At 38.8% G+C, this 21,233-nt stretch overlaps 1 protein-coding gene and 1 long non-coding RNA gene across 5 annotated transcripts in view; one reads left to right on the top strand and one right to left on the bottom strand.

Moving 5' to 3' along the window:
• The window catches only part of LOC125484794, a 47,056-nt gene that overhangs the window by 13,810 nt on the left and 12,013 nt on the right, over positions 1-21,233 (bottom strand). The window contains exon 2 of one of the 4 annotated variants that reach the window (XR_007263614.1): positions 1,022-1,134. The exons of the other annotated variants lie outside the window; for them this stretch is intronic. This is a non-coding gene — a long non-coding RNA (uncharacterized LOC125484794). The remainder of the gene's footprint in view (positions 1-1,021; positions 1,135-21,233) is intronic. 4 annotated transcript variants of the gene reach the window in all.
• Positions 293-20,701, top strand: LOC109911250 (ubiquitin-like protein 3). Its single transcript, XM_020510544.2, has 5 exons — positions 293-945; positions 10,024-10,132; positions 13,614-13,700; positions 14,807-14,884; positions 16,294-20,701. Exons 1-5 carry the CDS (start codon positions 922-924, stop codon positions 16,344-16,346), a joined length of 351 nt encoding a protein of 116 aa, XP_020366133.1. The 5' UTR covers positions 293-921; the 3' UTR covers positions 16,347-20,701.

Here is a 21,233-nt window from a genome sequence, read left to right as displayed (position 1 = left end):
TAAAGATACTGAGATGATAATGAGGATATTGACTTTATTAAAGAGTATGGTACAGTTATAATAACGTAATACATCCTGAATAAGGGTCACTGAACTCGAAATGTTAACTCTGTTTTCTCCCCAGTGATGCTACCAGATCTGCTGAGTTTCTCCAGCGATTTCTATTTTTGGTTCATAGTTCCAGCATTTCTTTGTTTTAATTATATTAATCTGTGAGTGTTGGACTTCAGGGAGAATAGACTACAATTCCCAGCTTGCCTGTGCAGACTGAATGACACGTGGTTTCCGGGCGCCATGTTGCTGGGTGCCGGTTATAATCATGAGCGAAGGTGAAGCTGTGGTCATGGCTCATCTGTAGCTCACTGTTTATAGAGGATGAACGGTTTTAAATCTAACTCCGATTAATTTTGCGGGACAGTTGTCAGCTAGCGACAGGTTTTATCAGGATGAAGTAGTGAGACGTTGTTCGCCGGCTGGGGCTCGGGGAGGGGGGCAGCGGGAAGGCTACGCTGAGGAAGGGGCTTGTACCAGTGCGGGATGCGATAGGACACAGCCCCCAGGCCAGGCTAACTCCTCACCCCCTTATACCAATACCTAATGATAAGGTGTATTTCGGAATTCACTGACAACGCCACTTACTGTAAAAGGAGGAGATCGAAATCTGGGAATTCCTGGTGGCGATCGGCAGGTTGTTTCCAATGTCAGGGCAGAGCACCTGCCCACAAATTAGCCTTTCAGAGTGAGAGACTGCGGGCAGCTGCGGATTCTGTGCCCCCCCAAGTCTGGACTCCTTTCAAATCTTGGAGGGCCCTCCCAGTTCCGATTAAAGACACTCGTCTTCTAGCCATTCCCCTCCCTCCAAAGAAAATAAAATCAAGGTTAGATATTGAGTGCTATAGTTAATTAACAAACGTCTCCAGGATGGCTTCTACATCTAATGATAAGGTGGGTTGCTGTTTATAGTTCTAACTTGGTTGACTAATTGTCAGTTTTGTTTTATTTTCAGATTTGATAAACTTACTTTGGTTTGTTGTTTGAAGGTACTAATGCTGTTGGAATGGTTCAACAGCTGCTCTTGGAAATAATCTGCATGTTTGAGTTTGTGAGTATTTATGGTTCAGCCATTGACAGCATCTGGAGAGGAAGACAGATGCAATAATAAATGTGTGAAACTGAAAACAATAGCTTTGGTTGCCCATTGTGCAACCATGAAATTTGGAAGTTCTCCTGACTGGATGTTGAACAAGGAGTCTGACATCACTGGAAGGAAGTGTGTGGGTCTAAGTGAGATGGTGACCTTGTAGAATTGAATGATTTGGTGGCTGTTTGTTTGTTTGTTTAAAGCAGAGTATAGGAAGATGTAACAATAGGCAATTTTGTTCTATCTCTGAGCCTGAGCAGAGGAAGTCATTTACAGTGTGCATGAGCATGTGAAACTGGGTACTTATCAAGAAATTGCTAACAGTGATAGGTCAAATAGGAGAAGGAAGTAAATCTAAATCAAAACTGGAACTGTGGCCTGGTGCGGAATCTGATGCTGAACCTTTTTTTTTAGTTTTCTAACTTATTCCTAAGATTCTGTACCTAGGTACATTTGTACCCAAGATGGTACCATGAGTGGTGACTTTGTAAACTTGTCACTGCACTCATGAGTACGTTTGACAATAAACCTAATTCTAATTCTAAATTCAATGTAGCAGTTAGTGGAGATATGACTTTCAGGGGGCATAGAAGTAATAGATGCTACTGATGTGTTTTTTGTGTGAAAAAGTAATTATAAACTGCTTATCCTCTGAGGGAAAAGTGACGAATGTGGTAGTTGATATTGGAGAAAGGAAGATGGTGGTTATTTATCAATCTTGATTAATCCTAGTGTAGCTGGCAATTTTTGCAAAGGAATTAAGTCTAATAGTTTTAATGTAATCCAAGCTGATTGTGTGATGGATAGCTAAACCACTGATACACTGGATGCATTCCAATCTTTATTTGGACTGCAGGGTAATTCTTGAGGAGGTGGGTGGTTTGGCTAAGTAGATTGGATGGCAAGCATGCTGGATTAACACCAACAGCATGCGATTCAATCCTTATTCTGGTGGCGATAGATTGTGTCCTTGCCCTTTTTAAATTTTAGGTGAAGCCTGGATGTCATTTATCTTTATTTGCAATTAGATAATGAATGCTGAGCACCTTCCTCACTTGTTGGAGGAATGCCAAGGTACTCAACAGGAGTGAAATGGCAGTTGGAATGTGTTGATGAGAGTGGCAAAACGTGTGCATGGAAAGGAACATGGCAAAGGATCGAGGATTGTATGGGCGGATAGCATATCATGTGAATGGAGACAGGTATTTGGATTGACTGGATGAGATAACTACTTTTTGCAACATATTGCATCTCTGATCAGAAGATAGGTGAATCTGGCTCTAACTTACCATTGCCCTTCTTAGATCCTTTGTCTTCTGTTAAATTATCAACTACTTGTCTCGTGCTCACTCAGTACTGAACTAAATATTGGTAAAATTGAGACCATAACCTTCAATTCATTCTGCAAACTCTGTTCCTTAGCTGTTGATACCATTTTTTTCTGGCAACCTGTAAGGCTGAATTAGATTCTCAATAACTTCGGTGTCGTTTTGATCTCAAGGTGTGCTTCCAACCTCACACGTGCCATCACTAAGATCACCTATTACCATCTTTGTAGTCAACTTATTTTGGCTCAACCTGTCTGCCCTGAAATCCTAAACAGTGTCTCTGTTACTTCTAGGCCTGTCTATTTCACCCCACTCCTTGCTGCTATTCTATCCCCTGTGAACTTGAGGTAATCAAGAACCCATCTTGTGGCCAGTATTGTCTCTTGGTTAAGCAGTGCCACAATTATCAAATTCACTTTCGTGCTTTTGAATATCTCCATACCCCTCTCTGCCCCTGTATTGTTCTCTAGCCTATGACTCTCTGATTATATCTTCCTTCTTAACCCATGCTCAAAGTCAGAATTATCTATTGGCCTAGCTTTTGATCATCTGCCCTAAAATACCTTGCATGGCTCAAATTTTGCTTTAAAGCATTTTGGGACACCTATTAAAGATATATATAAGGTTATACAAGTACAAGCTGTTGATACAAAGTAGTCCAAAATTATAAACTGTGGAGAGAGAAACAGTAAGGTTTTCAAGTCTGAAAAGACTGTTCAGAACTAAAGTCATATTGGACTCAAAACATTTAACTTTGTTTTTGTCTGCACTGATGCGCCAAACCTGCCGCGTTTCCCCAGCATTTTGTTTGCTTTATGTCACCTGATGTTAGCATATGCGCTAATGAGAGGCATATTCTGCCCCAATCAATGTAGCAAACTTCCTGTCAGTAGCATCGGGTGGCTTGTTCCAAAGGGACGTCGAACAACAGCCTGATATAGCCATACTCACTGAATCATATCTTGCAATCTATGTTCCACCCTATCCTGACTAGTCCTGTCCTGCAAGTAGGACAGCCCACCAGAGGCATATAGTTAAAAGTAGCGGCCGGGGGAATTCTTAACTAGACTATGGATTCCGTGGCATTGGGTGAAACATGAATGAGGAAACCAACTGCCAGTTACCAACTAAGGCCCTACCTCTACTGATGAAATGATGCTCTTCCATGATGATTATTACTTGGATGTAGCACAGAGGTTAACAAAGACAATGTACACTAGACATGCATCTTCAGGCTTAGTTAACACAAGGTGCTCTGTAGCACTAGTACTGACCGAACTTACTAAATCATAAAGGATGGCTGCTACTCTCAGTCCTGCGGCAGAGGGTGAGAAAGGCAGCAAAGGAACATGTATATGTCACTGTCCTCACTGCTTTATCTGTTACAGATGCACCTGTCCATGATGGTATTAGTAAGAATTCCCACTACATTGCCATTGCAGAGATGAATTCCTGTCTTCGCACTGAAGATAGCGTGGCATTGTACTAAATGAGACGGATTCAGAGTAGATCTCACAGCTCAAAATTGGGAATTTGAGACGTATCAGCAACAGCAGAATTTTCACAGTCTGTAACCTTCACTCTACCATTGCCATCCAGCAATAGATCCGATTCTAGCTCAGTGAGGAATATGGGAGGAGTCAGGAACAGCATAGGGTGTACCAGACTAATGAATCCACAGCACAAGGCTACTATGCATGCTAAACAGTAGAAGAAAAATGCTAGAAACAGAACTGTGATCCCATAATTGATGTAGCTGGTCAAAGCACTGTAGGTTTGGATTGTGCTGTTGGAGGAGCCATGGTGCGTTGCTGCATGCATCTTGTAGGTGATATACGCCACTGCCACTGAAATGGTGGATGGTGTATCAGTCTAGTGGGCTGTTACTTATGGTGTTGAGCTTCTTGATTTGCTGATCCTGCTCTAATCCAGGGAAGTGATAGTATGCCCATCACACTTTGAGCTAGTGACTTGTCAACAGTGGACAGGATCTGAGGACATGCGACTAAGCATAATTTAAAAACTCTGCCAACTCTGCATCAACCTTGGCATTTGATATGGACACATGTACGTGTAGGCTATTAAATGCCACAGAAACAACCTCCTTTGCATCTCTGAGATAACAAGGTGTAGACCCTTCTAGGCCCGAAACGTCAGCCTTCCTGCTCCTTTGATGCTGCTTGGCCTGCTGTATTCATCCAGCTCTACACCTTGTTATCTCAGATTCTCCAGCATCTGCAGTTCCTACTATCTCCTTTGCATCTCTAGCTACTTGTGCCAAAGTTGAGAGAGCTGTCAGAGTTGCGCAGAGGTCTGTCATGGTCATCATACGCTCAGAATCATAGCTGTCAGCCAAATGCCAGTTGCCTATATTTGTCATCCCTTGGTAAGTTTTACCTTACTGGTGGTAACATACTGTCAGTCAGGGGTGGCCCTGGAAGTCTGCACCACTGATTCCAGAGCCCATTATATCTTGTTAAATTGGGTCAGAAGTGGGCAAAGCAATCTCTGGGTGATAAATTAGCACTCCATATTTGAACTGCATTTGGAAGATGCACTGAGGATAGCAAGAGCTGCCAGAATGTTGGCCAGCAGCTACAAATCACTTTACAAGGTGAAATTACAGCATTGAATCTCTTATAGCAACACTTGTAGTTGATGGCATATGTCCTTGCTAGATTTATAAAACTGCGGTCCTAGAGATTATCATTAATCATTGCCTTTATAGTGTAATGAGGAATATATTAAAGCAATAAAGAATGTCATGCTTAAACTCGGTTTCCAGCAGTCTCAGATTGCTGACGTAACTAACAAAGAGAGTAATGGTGAAGAGGCAGCTCATACTTTCAGCACTGTAAACATGATATTTAATCATTCCAGCTATTCTCTTTTTTTCTGTTTTGTCCATGAGAGCAACTCTGATATTTAACTTTTGGATCAGATTACAAGAAGAAATCAGAGCTTTGTGAGCAGCACATCTTCCAAAGTGTCTAACTTTTTAAATTGTAAGATTAGAAGTCTTATTTGTATATGCTGAGGATTTCTAATGGGTAGTCCAGCTATGCCAGTTGGAACCTTTAGTATCAATGCCTTTTATTCTGATGCAATCCAAATTTATCACACTTATGTTCCCCTTTTTTTGTGTTCGATTCTACAACAGCGATTCTAATCTACATTAGAATTATTCTTGTAATGCAAAGGAAATGTCATCTATAACCAGGAGTACCCCCAAAAGCTTTCTTTTTCTAAAAATATTGTCATGAGCAAAGGGACTATTTTGTCTGACTTCTTTTGAAGAGCCATTGTTGTACAGTGTCTGGACAATGTCATTGACATTGATCAGAATATTTGCAGCTATTCTTGCGGAGGGTGATTGGTTTGTATGTGGAATCACTAGTTTTATGAAGTTGGCCATTCATGACACTTCAGGTTTTTGTGTATTTTATTGATACTTTTTGGAATGTAATGTGAGTTTTTGATCAAATTTTCTATCTCAAAGTGGGTCAGTTCTGATAATGAGCATAATGGCTAATTTCCTTAGCCATCATATTGTCCATGTTGCTAACTAAATTGAATGACATTTTGTCCTTTGTCAACATTTATGCTCATTTCATTTTTCTCTCAGCCCTGTTTGCGGACTGATTTGTGATTACGTGCAGTTGTGTGGTTTCTCGTTTACATTTAACATTCTGCACAGATGGACCTTTATTCATATAATGTTAGTGTCAAGAAAGAAGTTGACAAATGTAAATCCGGTCCATTAGAATGCATATGAATTATTGTTGCTCTGCTAGATTAAATATTTTATATGATGCAAAATAATCATTCAGTCCATGTAGCATTGCAAGAGAGATTGCCAAATTGAGGGGAATGTTGTGCTTTGAACTTTAAGTAATTTAATTCCGAATGTAAATACTATCAACACTTGAAGTTACAGCCAACACTGGAAGTGCAAGTGTCATTGCATATGTCAGACAAGTCTGTATGGGCCATGTTTTAACCTACTACAACTTTTTAAAACTTGATTTGTCGTGTGCTAGAGTGTGTTTGTGCAGTTTGATATTGCTTTTAATTAAAATGCTAGCTGTGTTTTTCCATTTATTGCTGTTTCATTTTTCACTCCGAATGTGTAATTGTATTCCAGTCTGAGAGTATCCCTTGTCTGGCTTTAACAGATGGCTCTGCAAGGACCAATGGAATGAACTCTGACTTTGACTTTGCTTGTACCTATTGTTCCCGGATATTTTGCTTTTGTGGCTGTCTGTAATCAGTGGCACCAGTCAGTTGCTTAGCTCTATAACTTTTAATCTATACTTCCCTTGCATTTTTCTTTTGTTTGTCTACTTTGCACATTGTCATCCTTTTGTACTTTTTACCCCAAACTTCTAATCCTAAAAAAAAACTGTCTTTACAGTGTAACTGGTGCTGCTGGTGGAATATCTGCCGTTGTTTTAATATAGCGTCCAATGCCTTAATTTTTAGTGTACACTTCATCAGAAGGTAATCTGGAGACCTGGGTTTAAATCCCACCATGACAGATGAATTGGAATTCCATAAAAAAAAAAATCTAGAATTAAGAAACCATTTGTCAATTGTTGGAAAAGTCTGTCTGGTTCACTAATGCCTTTTTTTTAGGGAAGGGAGTAATGTGACTCCTGTGACACAAGACTAATGTGATTTAACTTGCAAGGCCATCTCAAAAGCAATTAACAATCGTGATAAAGTTTTTAAAGAAAAAATGAACCCTGATGGACCACTTGGCATCTACCTAAGCACTAAAGAAGACAATGACAAGCACAGCCCTGTCGAACCAACAAAGTCCGTTCCTAACATTGAGAGGTGATTGGTGGCAAAATTGGGAGAACTCTCTCAGACTAGCTGAGGCGTAGTCATACCCACAGAATCATATCTTTTACAGACAATGTCCTGTATGCTACCATCACCATCCCCGGATATGTCCTGACCCACCGGCAGGACAGTCCAAGCAGAGGTAGTGGCACAGTCGTAAACATTCATGAGGGAGTTGCCCTTGTTTTCCTCAACATTGATTCCGGACAGTGTGTAGTCTCATAGAATCAGATAAACATGGGCCAGAAAATGTCATGCTAATTAACATGTACCATCCTCCCTCAGCTCATGAATTGGTACTCCTCCACTTGGTCTAGCAAGCCGCACCGTGGATCTACCACCAAGAGTAGCTCGGCAGCAGCACTGATATTGATCATTGCTACTAGACTAGATTTGTGGCAGGTGGTGAGGGAACCAACAAGAGAGAAGGACAAACTTGATCACCTCTTAACATTCTGGCTGCCACAGATGCCTCTGTCAGTATTGGTAAGAGTGACCACTGTATGCTGTTGTGGAGCTGAAGTCTCGCCTTTAAATTGAGAATCTCCTCCGTTGTGCTGTATGGTTCCATCATTCTGCTAAATGGGACAGACATTGATGCGACTGGACATTCACGAGACACTCTATGCTGTCAACAGCAGAGTTGTTCTCCAATACAATCTGCAGTGTCATGCACTGCACCTCTGCCACTCTACCATTATAATCAAGCTATCAACCCTTGTTCAGTGAAGAACCAGGGAATGGAGGGCAGGCCAGGTGCAGTGCCATGCATACCTAAAAAATGAGGTTATCTACCTGGTGAAGCGCATGTCAGGACGACTAGCATGGCAACTAGCATAAGAGGAAGTGATAGGCAGATGTATGTGATTTCCACAACCAATGGATCAGATTTAAGCTCTGCAGTTCTGCTACATCCAGTAATGCATGGTGAACAACTAACTAACTCTCTGGAGGAGGAGACTCCACAAACATTCCCATCCTTAGTGATGGGAGAGCCCAGCACTTTGGTGCAAAATATAAGACTGAAGCATTTGTCAAACCTTCGGCCAGAAGGGCCGAGCAGATGATCCACCTCTGCCTTCTCAAGAGGAGCCCAGCATCATGTACTAGTCTTCACCCAATTTGATGCACTCCACATGAAGCTCCAAAACATGCTACAATCCCAGCCAAGCTGTTCCAGTACAGCTACAAGACTAGCATTTACCTGACAATAAGGATAATTGCCCAGGTGTGTGTGTTGTGCGCTGTCTCCTGTCACTAATCAGTTAAGTGATGGAATGGACTATCAGTACTGCTATCCAGCAGCACATGCTCAGCAATAACTTGCTCACTGATGCCCAGTGTGAGTTCTGCCAGTGCCATTCAGCTCCTGACCTCCGTACAGTCTTGGTCCAAACAGTCAAAGGAGCTGAATTCCAGTGGTGTGGTAAGGTGAAAGTGACTGTGCTTGACATGAAGGCTGCATTTGACCAAGTGTCACATCAAGAAGCTCAAACAAAAATGGAAATTGGATGAGAAAGCTTTGGCACAAAGGATGATTATGGTTGGAAGTCGGTCATCTCTGCTCCAAGATATTTTCAGCAGGTGTTCCTCTACCCCAACCATCTCTAGCTGTATTACTAGGCCAGAATCCTGGGACTCCCACATGGCACTAAGGATCTACTACACCAAATGGGCTGCAGTGGTTTAAGAAGGCAGTGCACCTCCTTCAATGGTAACTAGGGCGTAAATGCTGTCCCAGAGTCAGCAATACCCCATCCCATGAATTTTTACAAAACAGAAGGTTCCAAGGTAACCAAATGTATGAATCCAAACAACTTTTTTGTCTTTGATTTGTATCTATCTTGTTTTTTTTTTTATTTCCATACTGTAAAATTGCTCCCTTGTACAATTACAAGGATCACAAAGCTTTTTTTTTGTCAGCCCTCTAGTATTCTGTTTCCAGCAGAACTCTATAGAAGCCAATAATATTTTACAAGCATTGTCAGTTTGTCCTATAATTAACAAAGACCATGTCACCTGAGTTTTTTTTTGTTTCTCGAGCCATTTTTAAAGAGTCATTTAAAGAGTGCAAGCATTCTTTTGAATGTAGTTAGCCTGGAAAATCTATTCTGTGAATTGCACTTAGACTCTGCTCAAAAGTACTTTTTCTTAAGGTATAATTTTTTTTCTTGTCACTGATGTATGCAGTACTGGAACTGTTGTGTAGTTGCTATTTAACACATCAGCAGGTTACTTAACTGCTGTGCTGGGAAGCATTATGACTGATTCTTCTCTTCCCTGTCATCTATAAATACACATTTCCAGTGACTATCCATACATAGAAAGCCTTGCTTCTCTATTTCAATTACTATCTCCTTCTCTTGACCCCATCCAAGCACCACTGTCATCAATTCATGGCTCACTCCACTGAAAACAATTGCAAACCAACTACATCACCCACACAGATTAGCTAACTTATAGTTTAAAATACCATAATTTTGTGCAATTTAATTGCACTGGATTATGCAGCTATGTGCTCTGAGCTATGTGGACGTCTGGTGAGAATTTTGTTTTCATTTTTCAGCTGTCCAAGATGAATCTTGCTGAAATGTTTGAGGCTTGCAGTCTCCTGTGGTCTGAGAGGGAGATTTGTTTGAGTTGTACTGGATACTTTGTTCTGTATTTAGCCACAATTTCATTTTCTCTCGTTTCTATTGTCTACAGGTAAACCTGCGCCTTATTCTAGTTAGTGGGAAGACGCAAGAGTTTATGTTTTCACCGAATGATTCTGCTGCAGATATTGCCAAATATGTTTATGAAAACTGGCCAATGGGTAAGTGTTCTAGGTATTTTGCAGGTATTTGTGATGATATATGTATTAAATTTCCAGGGAACACATCTCACAGGATGTTGGTTCTAACTTGGAATGAAATCCTGAACCATGGAAGCAAAACTAGAACATCAGATAATTTGTTACTTTGAAATAGGAAAAATCATGTTATAACTGCAGAGTATTGTTGAGACAGCACCTGGTGTACAGTGTACAGCTTTGATCCTTTGCTTTTTTTAATGCAGTTTTTTTGGTTTTTATCTTGATGCTTTCAAGCTAAGCAACCAAATTGAAGGGACAATGTTGAAAGCCGAGGTTACAACTAATTAATTGGCGGGGCGGGGAGGCAAAATTCAGAAGATGCTGGTTTGATGACATTGGAGTTTCATAAAAGAAAAGGCAAAACCTAGTAGATTAAAGATCTCATTAGTCTGAGTCTCTAAGGAAGAGAGCGGGAAGTGTTAAATGCGTAATTAATTCAAAAGAATGTAGTGAGGTGAGAATGTAGACTGATGTATTTCAAGCTTAAGAGGTAGAAACTTACAGATTTTGAGAGAAACCCTGAATGTAACCACAAATATCCTGGTGTAAGAATCTCATTGAAAGGTTAGTTTCAATTTATTCACTTTACAGAAATTTATAAAATATTAGAAATTCTATTCCATTTTTAATAATGATTTTAAGACTCCTTTTCAGGAAGCTAATAGAATGTTATCATTTATAGTGAAGGAAATTTAATGCAAAAGTCGGGCGGTTATGCTTCAGTTATACAGGGCGATGAAAAGACTACATCTGGAGCACTGTGTATAGTATTGGTTTCATTATATAATGAAACCAATGTTAATACATTGGAAGCAATTCGTAGAGGGTTTACAAGATTAATACCCAGAATGGTAGTCTTGTGAAGAAAGCTTAGATAGCCAAGGCTCATCTTCTTCTAAAATTTAAAGTCAGAATTGATTGTTTGAAACATTTAAAATCCTGAATGGTCTTGACAGAGTAGAATGGAGAGGATATTTTGAATAGATAAGGCAAAATGTTTTCTGAGGATTTAGTCTTTGGAACTCTAATCCTTTAAAATATGATAGAAGCACAGGCTTTGAATATTTTTAAAGTAGAAGAATAAAGATTCTTATTAAGCAAGGGAGTGGTTATAGGGGATAGTTGGGAATGTATGTATGTCCCCTAATTCAAGATTTCCCCCACTAGTGGAAACCTCTTCTTAGCATTTACCCTGTCTAACCTCCTCAGAATCTTGTACGTTTCAATAAGATCACTACCTGTTAATCTTCTGAACTCTAATAAGGGCCTGACCTGTTCAGCTGTATTTGATAAGTCAACCCCTTCGTCTCCAGCATCAGCCTAGTAGTAAAAAAGCACACACAACACACAGATGCTGGAAATCAGAGGCAGAAAACAAAAGCAGAAATTGCTGGAAAAACTCTGCAGGTCTGGCAGCATCTCTGGAGAGAAAGCAGAGTTAATGTTTTGGGTCTGTTCTGAAAAAGGGTCAATTGGACCCAAAATGTCTGCTTTCTTTTCACAAATGTTGTCGCATCTGCTGAATTTTTCAGCAGTTTCTGCTTTTGTTTCTGAACTGCTTCCAATGCCAGTACATCTTTTCTTAAATCCAGGGATCAAAGCTGTACACTGTACACCAGGTGCTGTCTCAACAATACTCTGCAGTTATAACATGATTTTCCTATTTATAAACCCAACCTCAACAGATGTTATTAGCTGGGGAGACAATGGCTAGATTATTAATCCTGAAACTCAGCAAATGTTCTGGGGACCCAGGTTCATACTTCACAATGGCAGATGGTGGAATTTGCATTCAATTAAAATATCTACAATTAAAAATCTACTGATTTAAAAACCATTGTTGATAGTCAGAAAACACAACTGTCTCACTAATGTCCTTCTGGGAAGGAAATCAGCCATCCTCAGCTGGTCTGACTGATATGTGACTCCAGATCCACAGCAATGTCGTTGACTCAACTGGCCAATTTAGGGGTGAGCAATGAATGCTGGCCCAGCCAGTGACACCCACATTCTGTCAATGAATTGTAAAAGCAGGTCTGGAAATCTAAACCATCTTAATCTAAGGGAGAGAGGGTTTGTAGAAGTATGCCTTGGTGATAATGATCGTGCTTGTGAAATTGAGATGAAAGCTCTGCTAATATAGGATTCTTGCTTTGCTCTCAATGAATGTGGAACAGCGTATTCCGGAACTCTGTAGCTATGTAGTGCCACAAGTCTGCAGTAAAGTGGGTAGTTGTGTAAGGGGTTTCTGTATTTACTATTTTTAAAGTGAAATTTATTTTAATTGAAGTATTATTTTCCTGTTAATTCCTGTTTGCACAACTCTGGCCCAATAATTAAAGCAAGACTTAAGAGTGAAACTTTGTTGACAGCGTAGTCATTTTAGGTGTGATGTTATGTAAATTTTGTTTGTTTTTTTTGGTTATGGTTTCCCCATAGGGATCTCAACAAAGGCAAAATGTGGACTGATTCTTCAGAGCCCATTCTTTTTGTGTGTATGTGTGTAGGGGGTTCAGGGTGGTGAAGAGAAAAGTGTGGTAGAGCATTGTTGGGAAGAAACAGCCAAACACAATTTTGAGTCCTACCTCTTTGGTCAACACGTAATTAATACCCAGGGTCATTTACAAAGTGATTTAAGAAGTAATCAAACTTGGGATCTTCCTATATCCATGGCTGACAATTGTACTGAATAATCAGAAGGCTTTTTCTTTCATATTCGTTTATAGGATTAGGGCATTGCTGGTTAGGCCAGCATTTATTGCCCAGAGGATAGTCAAGAGTCAACCACATTGCTATGGGTCTGGAAACACATGTAGGCCAGACCAGGTAAAGATGGCAGTTTGCTTTCCTAAAGGACATTAGTGAACCAGATGGGTTTTTCCGACAATCGACAATGGATTCATGGCATTAATTAGACTCTTAATTCCAGATTTTTATTGAATTCAATTTCCACCATCTACTATGATGGGATTCGAACCTGGGTCCCCAGAAAATGGGTCTCTGGATTAACAGTCCAGCAATAATACCACTAGGCCATTGCCTACCCTATTATTTTACAAAAACATACTGCTCAACCATTTTTATGCCACCTCTCCTCGTTGACCACCACGCCTTTTTCTTCCCACTCTTTTTGTGCTTTAAAAATTAAAGTAAAATCATTCCTCCAACTGAGCTGTTTGACAAATCTTTTTCCTTTCTGACCATATTCATTTTCCCCCTCCCTGTTTCCCTGTTGTGAAAATTTGAGCCAGATTTCTTTGAAACTGTGGAGAAAGTTGGTCTTTTTTTTGTGCTTGCCCTGATCTTTACCTAAAGCAATGTTTTGGATTTTGTTGTTATTGCTCTCCATTTTCAAATGCCACTATGCTCCAGTGTTAAGTATTGGATGCAGTATTGTATTTGGACAACATACTTTTTGAGATGTTTATTTTTCAATTTGCAGACTGGGACGAAGAACAGGTCAGTAGCCCCAGCATTCTCCGGCTCATTTACCAAGGAAGGTTTTTACATGGAAATGTTACCTTGGGGGGTAAGTTGGCAAACTTTGTCGAATACTTTAGAAATGAAAAGATTTTGGAAAGTTTGGGTAATGTGTTGCTGCAGCATTGATTTTAATAGAAATCGTAAATATAACCTCTATGCTTCCAGCAACTTAGTCTCTGAAAGTGGATGATCAAATACTGAAAGGCCTAATGTATGTTTACTGTATATTCTCTTTGAGTATGTTAATCAACACCTTGTGTTCTCATTTAATCATGGTTGATTTGTACCTCGGTTACTTTATCTGCCTTTTATTACCAATAAATTTATTTGACAAAAGCTATCAATCTCAAGTTTCAGTTGATCTAACAATCAGTCTTTTTGGAGGATGGGAATACTATACTTCCACTGCCTTTGTGTGCAGAATCTTTTTTGATTTCGCTCCTGAATGGCCTGGCTCTAATTTTAAAATTATATTCTGTCTTTCCCACAAGAGGAAATACTCTTTCTGCATCTATGCTACAAGTACTTTTTAACTTAGTGCTTTTATCACAGTTGATCTTTTAGACCCCTGGAAATGCAAGCAAACTGTATGCAAATGATTTTATTTCATAAGCTTGGCTATTGTGCTGATGAATTTGTATCGTACCTACCATAAAGCTCTATACAACTGTATCTCAGCCCTCTTGAGGTACTGACCAAAAGTCTATTAAACTTATGATTGCTTTTCATCTAATTGACTTTAGTGATGTGTGCATACAAATTTTGAATGAGTTTGCTTCTCCACAGTTCCTAATATTGCACCAATTGGATAAATACTGTAAACGCAAAAAAGGGGAAAAAACAAATTGGATGACCTTGCCCTGTATCCAAATTTTACTTATGTCTGTATGTAACTTCTGATTTCTATCGATACAAGTTCAGTATATTCTCACTTCCTCCAAATAATTGTTAAATATGATGATGATGATGAGAATCTAAGGCTTTCCGTGCAGATCCCTGGAGAGCATTACTTGTCTCATCTCAGAATCAGAGTGCATATTCCTTTATCCTACTGAAATACTACCTTCCCACTAATTTTGCAAGATTGTCTTTGGTTTTGTGCATGTCTGTTATGCTAATATATTCTGAAAACATATGTCCTGTCTTTCAAAGCTCTGAAGCTTCCTCCTGGAAGGATGACAGTGATGCACTTAGTTGCCAGAGAGACATTGCCAGAACCCAACTCCCAAGGTAAGGCTGAGTCATGCAATGTGTGTACTCAGAGCTAACATTATTGAAGTGGTTATGTACTTCTTTTTTCGCAGTAGAATAGTAATTGGCAATGATAATATAAATTCTTTATTTCTTAATTTTTGTTTATCTGAAAGCAGAATTCCTGTTGAGGTATGATTCCAGGGTACCAACAAATGTCTGGTACATGATTCAAACAATTATTCTTTACATTTAAGCCTCATCTACAAGGTTCACAGGTTGCTCAACCATGGAGAGTATTACATTGAAGTTATAATCTGTTGTTGCTCCGTGCCCACATTTGTGTCCTTGCCAAATGTGATCATTAGATTAGAAGTACTAGAAATCCTAACTGACTCTCTGCTTCAAGCCATTCTAACAGTTGTCCTACTTTGGCATTTGCACCTGGATTTCCAGGTCTGACTAGCTCAGTATTAACTAGGCACTTAGCTCCCAGCAAACTCTTTCATTTTTAAGGGGAAAAGTATCATTTAACTTTCACATAGTGTATCTCTATGGGGATTTGGGAAGGTTAACAATATTTGAGGAGAGGAAGTTTGTGTGGTCAGTTGGCCTAGCTGAAGTATTATATCAGGATTGGCAGAAATTGCATGTGATATAATTGTGTGTATTTTGCTGTTAATGACTTTTTACAGTGCCAAACAAGGCTTGAATAAAACTTTACATCCATCATTGTCACGACCATTTACCATGGAACGTAATGTTAAAATTGACGTGTGTGCCTGCAGGACCTTTTTTTTTCCCCCAATTTAAAAATATCCAGAAATAGGACAGAATTTTAGCAAAGGCAAAATCTACTTAGCTGCTAGTCTTGATGTTCTTCTGTGTCTTGAAATGACTTTGTACTGCTTTGGCCAAGATAGTTAGTTAATACAAAATATAAAGAATGTCAGATCAGCTGTGATCCTATTGAATGGTGGTACAAGCTCAAAGGGCCATATGCCCTACTCCTGTTCCCATTTCATATGGTCTTATAGTCTTAATGACTCTTTGTCCCCCACGTTGTCATTTCTGTCCCCTCCTGTTTCATCTCTATCTCCATATTTCCTAATGTCTAGGCTTAATTTGGGTTTTTATTTGCAGAAGTTACATTCTGATTGGATATGTCATAGGCATGTCAGGACAGATTAAAAATCTGCAAGTTAAGACTAGCAGTTCACTGTTGCACTTGACATTTACCCGATTAAACTATTGAGACCGATGCAAGGGTAAAAGAAAAGTGAAGAAGTTTTAATGTCCTTTGTATTATTCTGCAAAGCATTATCTAGCCAAATAGGTTCTTAGGAAAACTGAAAATCTTATCTTTAAGGATAGGGTTAAAATTATTGTTTTAGTCACCTTTTCTGTTTTTGTTACAGATTGTCTCTGTCTCTTTTTTTTTTGTTTAGGTCAAAGAAATCGGGAGAAGGCAGGCGAAAGCAATTGCTGCGTGATATTGTGAGACCTGCTTCCCTTTACGACACAGCTACAAATCAAAAGAAGATCTTCTTTTTTCTATATAGCATTTGCGAGCATTATCTCAGAATCCTCCTGTAAAACAGATTGGGATGTAACTGACTGGCAAGTTGTCACTTACTAACTTGAGAGTATTCTTCATCAATGCATAGAATTCTACTGTGGTATTACACAGAGGATTTGTATCCTGCCAAGGCAGAACAGTCTAGGAAGAACTTATCTACTCCTATAGAAAGTAAAGGAGTGCTCCCGTTACGCAGAAGCAGCGGTTACATTGGAGCCAAATCTTTCCATTGTAATTTTTATTTTCTAATAATTAACTTTTTTATTTTTTCTAAGCTATAGTTTGGATATTTACAATTTTATTCCCTTCCATTTTGGAAGCATTAATCTCTTGTTGGACACAGCTCCATGTGTGTCAACCATTCTCTGGTGCCTTGTCCTAGAGACTTCCTCGTGTATGTCTTGACACTATGTACCAATGGGCTATTTGACCATTGGGGCATCACAGCTGAGCCTGATCATGTTATGACCTGATGTCTGGTCAAGCACTTTATAAACAGCATCACTAATGATATTTAAGGTAACCCTGGCTGCCAGTTTTTCTCCTTGATTCAGACACAGAGGTGGCTTTTGGCTGCTTTAAGTAAAATCTCTAACAAATCTAAGTATAAATCATAATGATGTCTCCCAACCTTTTTAAAGCAGAGGGTAGGCATTTTAACTTTCTGCAATAGTCACCTTGGTTGGGGGAATATGGGATACCCTTGCTGTTATGTTTAGCTGTGGTGAAAATATCCATTAACAGACATTTTCACTTGTTTCAGCATGTCCTTTTTATATTGGGTCCTTTGTTTTTTAAAAAAAAAAGAGCATTGTAGCGTAATATCAAGCCTTTTTATTAATAATACTTTCTCTGATATAGTAGAGAAAGAGTTTTTACTTTGGATTTGGTCTATCATGTGAAGATGCTCAGAATGTTTGAAGTTTTCAGTGAGGGCCAAGAAGTGTTTTTCTGGTTTGTAGTTTACGTGTCTGAAGTTCTTAAAACAATGCTACTGTTAGTTCTTCCAACAGAATGAAATTGCTGCTATTTTGCCTATCAAAAGATTTGTTCTTCTCTTTCCCTCCTGCACAACACTCATTCAGAAGCTTGAATGAGTTGAATCTGCGTCACAGCATTCCAGCTATTTGATGAACCACTTTACTGCAGGCTGTTTCTACGTATTTCTTATCTTGGGCTTGAAAAGAGGTTTTATTCGGTCCATGCAGCTGGGCAGCGTAGCCCAGTTTTGTGCAACCTGTATCCTACATGCAAGTGTCGTTTTGATCCCCTTCTGTTCCACTATTCATTCAGACTGACTGATTTCTACCTCGAATCTGTTTACGTACCTTCTATCCATTCCTTAAGCTTTTGTTAGAAATTATTATTGGTCCAATTCTTGATGATTTCAATTAATATAGTACCATAAACATTTGGGGAAAAAGGTTTCTGGATTTTTGTGATTTTTTTTAGGTGAAAGAGTGCTTCCTGACTTTAAATAGTCTGACTGTAATTTGAAAAACTATGCCTACTTGTACTAGGCTCCATGCCCCCCTTGATTGTATTTACCTTATCTAACTTTTAGTTTTTAGAACTGCTTGACTAGATTACCTCTTGACTCATAAGTCAAAAACACAAACATGGTTTCATTTAACTCTTTTTTTTGTTTTTTTTTTTTAAATCCTGGTATCATTCTAGTGGATCCATGGTGTAGCCCTTTCGGTTCTGAAATAATTTTTGTGCAGTCTAGTGCCTGGTTCAGTTCTCCAGATGATGTCTGACATAACTTTCATTATGATAAATGCAATGTGAGCACTTATTGTACATCCCTTTTTTTTTGTTTTTGGGAAAGTTGTGTTTAGCTGTCATCTTGAATTGCTACAGTTCATCTCATCTAGGTACTGTTAGGGAGGGAGTTGTAGTGTTTTGACTCAATGATTGAGAAGGAACAGTGATAATAGTTCCAAGTCAGAGTGGTGAGTGTTTCCATGTACGTGCTGCCCTTGTTCTAAGTGGTAGGGGTCATCAGTTTGGAAAATGCTATCTAAGGACCTTTTTCATGAGTTGCTACAATGCATTTATAGATGCTGTAGACTGCTGCTACTGTGTGTGCTGGTGGTAGAGGGAATGAGTTTAACATAGTGGATTGGTTGCCAATCATGGAGATTCTCGAGTGTTGTTTAGAACTGCACTCGTTTTCTGTTTCTAATTCCAACTGCATTATAATAAAGGCACATACTTATAGCTGAATAATATACTAGTGATGTCTGGTAATCGGTAGAAAACCTCAATGGAATCTCTATCTCTAGAGGGAAATGTGCAGTAGGTACATGGGAATCCTGTCACTTCTGAGTTTTGTTTCAATTCCCATCATGTCATGACTTCGACTCAGTGATGAAGGATTGGTGATAATTGAAGTACTGGGACATCCTCTCTGTAACAGAGGTTACCTTCACTGCATGGTCTGCAACTGTTTAAGGTGATGATTCATCAACAAATTCTTCAAGGGCAGTAGGGATGGGCAATAATGCAGGCCTGGGCAATAATGCAGGCCTTGGCAACACCCACACCCCATGCAAAATTAATAACTGCATTGCTGTAACTAGACCCTATTCTAATTTTTAAAAAATGGTTTTAAACCAATGTCTGTAAGAAAGAATGATAGATCTGACTGTCATCCTAGCTGCTCAATTAGTTGTCTACAAATGCAGAAACATTTACATATTTACAAGTGGGCGATCCATTTTACATGAAAGAGAAGGTGAGTACCACGTTTTGGGGAAGTGATTTAAATTATCTGCTTGTATTTGCTGCTGCAGCTAATTTGGAATCAGGTTAGCAAAGATTACATATTACATATTTAAAGTTCCACCAGTAGTTTTGTTGGTATCTGTGATCAAATCCTTCCCCAGATGGAGTCTTGCTATTCATAATGGAAGCAGTCAACCAGAGTCTTTTTTTTTTAAAAAAAAAAAAAAATCCTTATTTCCCCACTTCCCTTCCACATCCTGTCACCAAACCCACCCATTTACATGATGGTTGCTTCAATTTTAATTTGAGCTTAAATTCAAAAATTGTTATACCATTTTGCATCAATGGTAATGCAATTGAAACATTAATATTTGGTGTCAGTCTTAAAATTACGTATTATGTGAGAAGCCTTTGCACTTGATTGTGTAAATGTATCATTTTAAATTCAGTGCCTGAACTCATTTCGAAAAGAAGAGTTAGATATCCTGGAGTACTTTGCAGAGTTGATTTTTAAACCCTAACTCCATGTTCATATGAATATGAAGCAGAAACTGCTGCACACTAAATTTATAGTGGAAATGTACTATGTCTAGATTGCCAACCTGCTTTTTTGTTTTATAGTGCAATTTTTTTGTTTAAATGTAATTTATTTTTGTAAAGAATCACCGTAATGAATAAGGAAATGTCCATCTTTGAGTTACATAGGACAGTCAATTAGTCTCTGGTTTTTATCCCCTTTCTAGATTGAATTGGCAGTTTTTGTGTTGGATGATAGAAAGTATACAATTTCTGATGCACTTTTCAGTGATGTAAGTGGAAGTTTGTTTTGGGATCTGATCTTGCCCATTATACTTGAGGCCAGAATTGTGAAGTCCGTGACTGTTCAGCTGGACTTTTTACCAGAACCTTCTGAAGGGCATTCAGGATAGGTATCTAACTTTGCCGGCAATGCCTGAATCCTGTGAATTCATGAAGTAGAAACTGTAAATGTTTGGAATCTGAAATTTAAAAATATGCTGATAGGAACACTTCATCAGAATCTGAAAAAAAGCAAATTGATTTTTTTTTTGTTTGTATACCCTTGATCCAACTGGACTGTTATTGATAAATGTATATTCATTACCTATTAAATTTCAGGATTGTTCGTTCAGCATTGTTCCATCTGACTCTCAAAATAGATTGATCCAGTTAAATCATGCCATGGCTTTTTAAAAACAAGATGCTTTGTTGATGGCAAACTCTGCAGCAGCAATTAATAAATAGAAAATAGGTCATAAGAGACAGATGGCTGCAACTTTGAACACTTTCTGGTAACAATGGTCTATGAAGTGTCAAAACTTGTTTCAGAAACTGAGATGTTGAAGCTCTTTCCACTTTCTGCATCAGTAGCTTTGAACTATAGAATGACTGTAGGGGAAAGAACTATTGTATAATGAATAATGTATGGCTTTTAACAATTATGATCTAAATTAACAGGTGTACAGGAATGTGTTCTTATTTCTGTAGATGAGTTGGTTATGCCTGCTATTAAAAAAAACTTATTCAAACATTTGAATTTGCTTAAATGTATGAAAAATTTAAAGAAATAATAACCAGTGTAAAATGTGTAGTGGAAGATTCTTTAAATTGTGTGTACCTATATTGTGTTGTATGCTGACACTCCAACCTTCTGTTTCAGACATGCTGCTGCACAAACTTGCATATTTGAGTTATTAACTTTTTTTTCCTCCTCTACTAGATTTTCAATTGTAAGCCAATGGGCTCTTTCCATTCAAAAATGATGATAGACATCAAAGCTGAGAATGTTCAATCCTCACCAGTGTCCAATATGTGCAATTTCCAGCTTACCTGTGGTGTAAACTGCAGTTTGCTATACTGTATCAGATATGATTAACTAATGGCAACATGGCACCAGTATGGTCTGTATGACTCAGCTTCTTATTGCTTTAATTAGCTGCCTTTTTTTTTCCCAGATCATTTTATCATCTTTCATAATCTGGCACTTTGTTCTCCCTTTTAGTTACACTGTGTATATGAATAGTGCCCTTGAAGATAGTTTCAATTCCACATATGAACAGA

This window comes from Rhincodon typus, chromosome 14, assembly GCF_021869965.1.
Source record: "Rhincodon typus isolate 14 chromosome 14, sRhiTyp1.1, whole genome shotgun sequence".
Taxonomy (NCBI): Eukaryota; Metazoa; Chordata; class Chondrichthyes; order Orectolobiformes; family Rhincodontidae; genus Rhincodon; species Rhincodon typus.
This window is presented reverse-complemented; position numbering and strand designations above follow the sequence as displayed.

Coding starts and splice junctions, on each gene's coding strand:
- LOC109911250 (XM_020510544.2), top strand. CDS start 922: ATGGCTTCTACATCTAATGATAAG. Junction 946..10,023: donor CTTCTACATCTAATGATAAG/GTGGGTTGCTGT, acceptor TATTGTCTACAG/GTAAACCTGCGCCTTATTCT. Junction 13,701..14,806: donor TGGAAATGTTACCTTGGGGG/GTAAGTTGGCAA, acceptor TGTCTTTCAAAG/CTCTGAAGCTTCCTCCTGGA.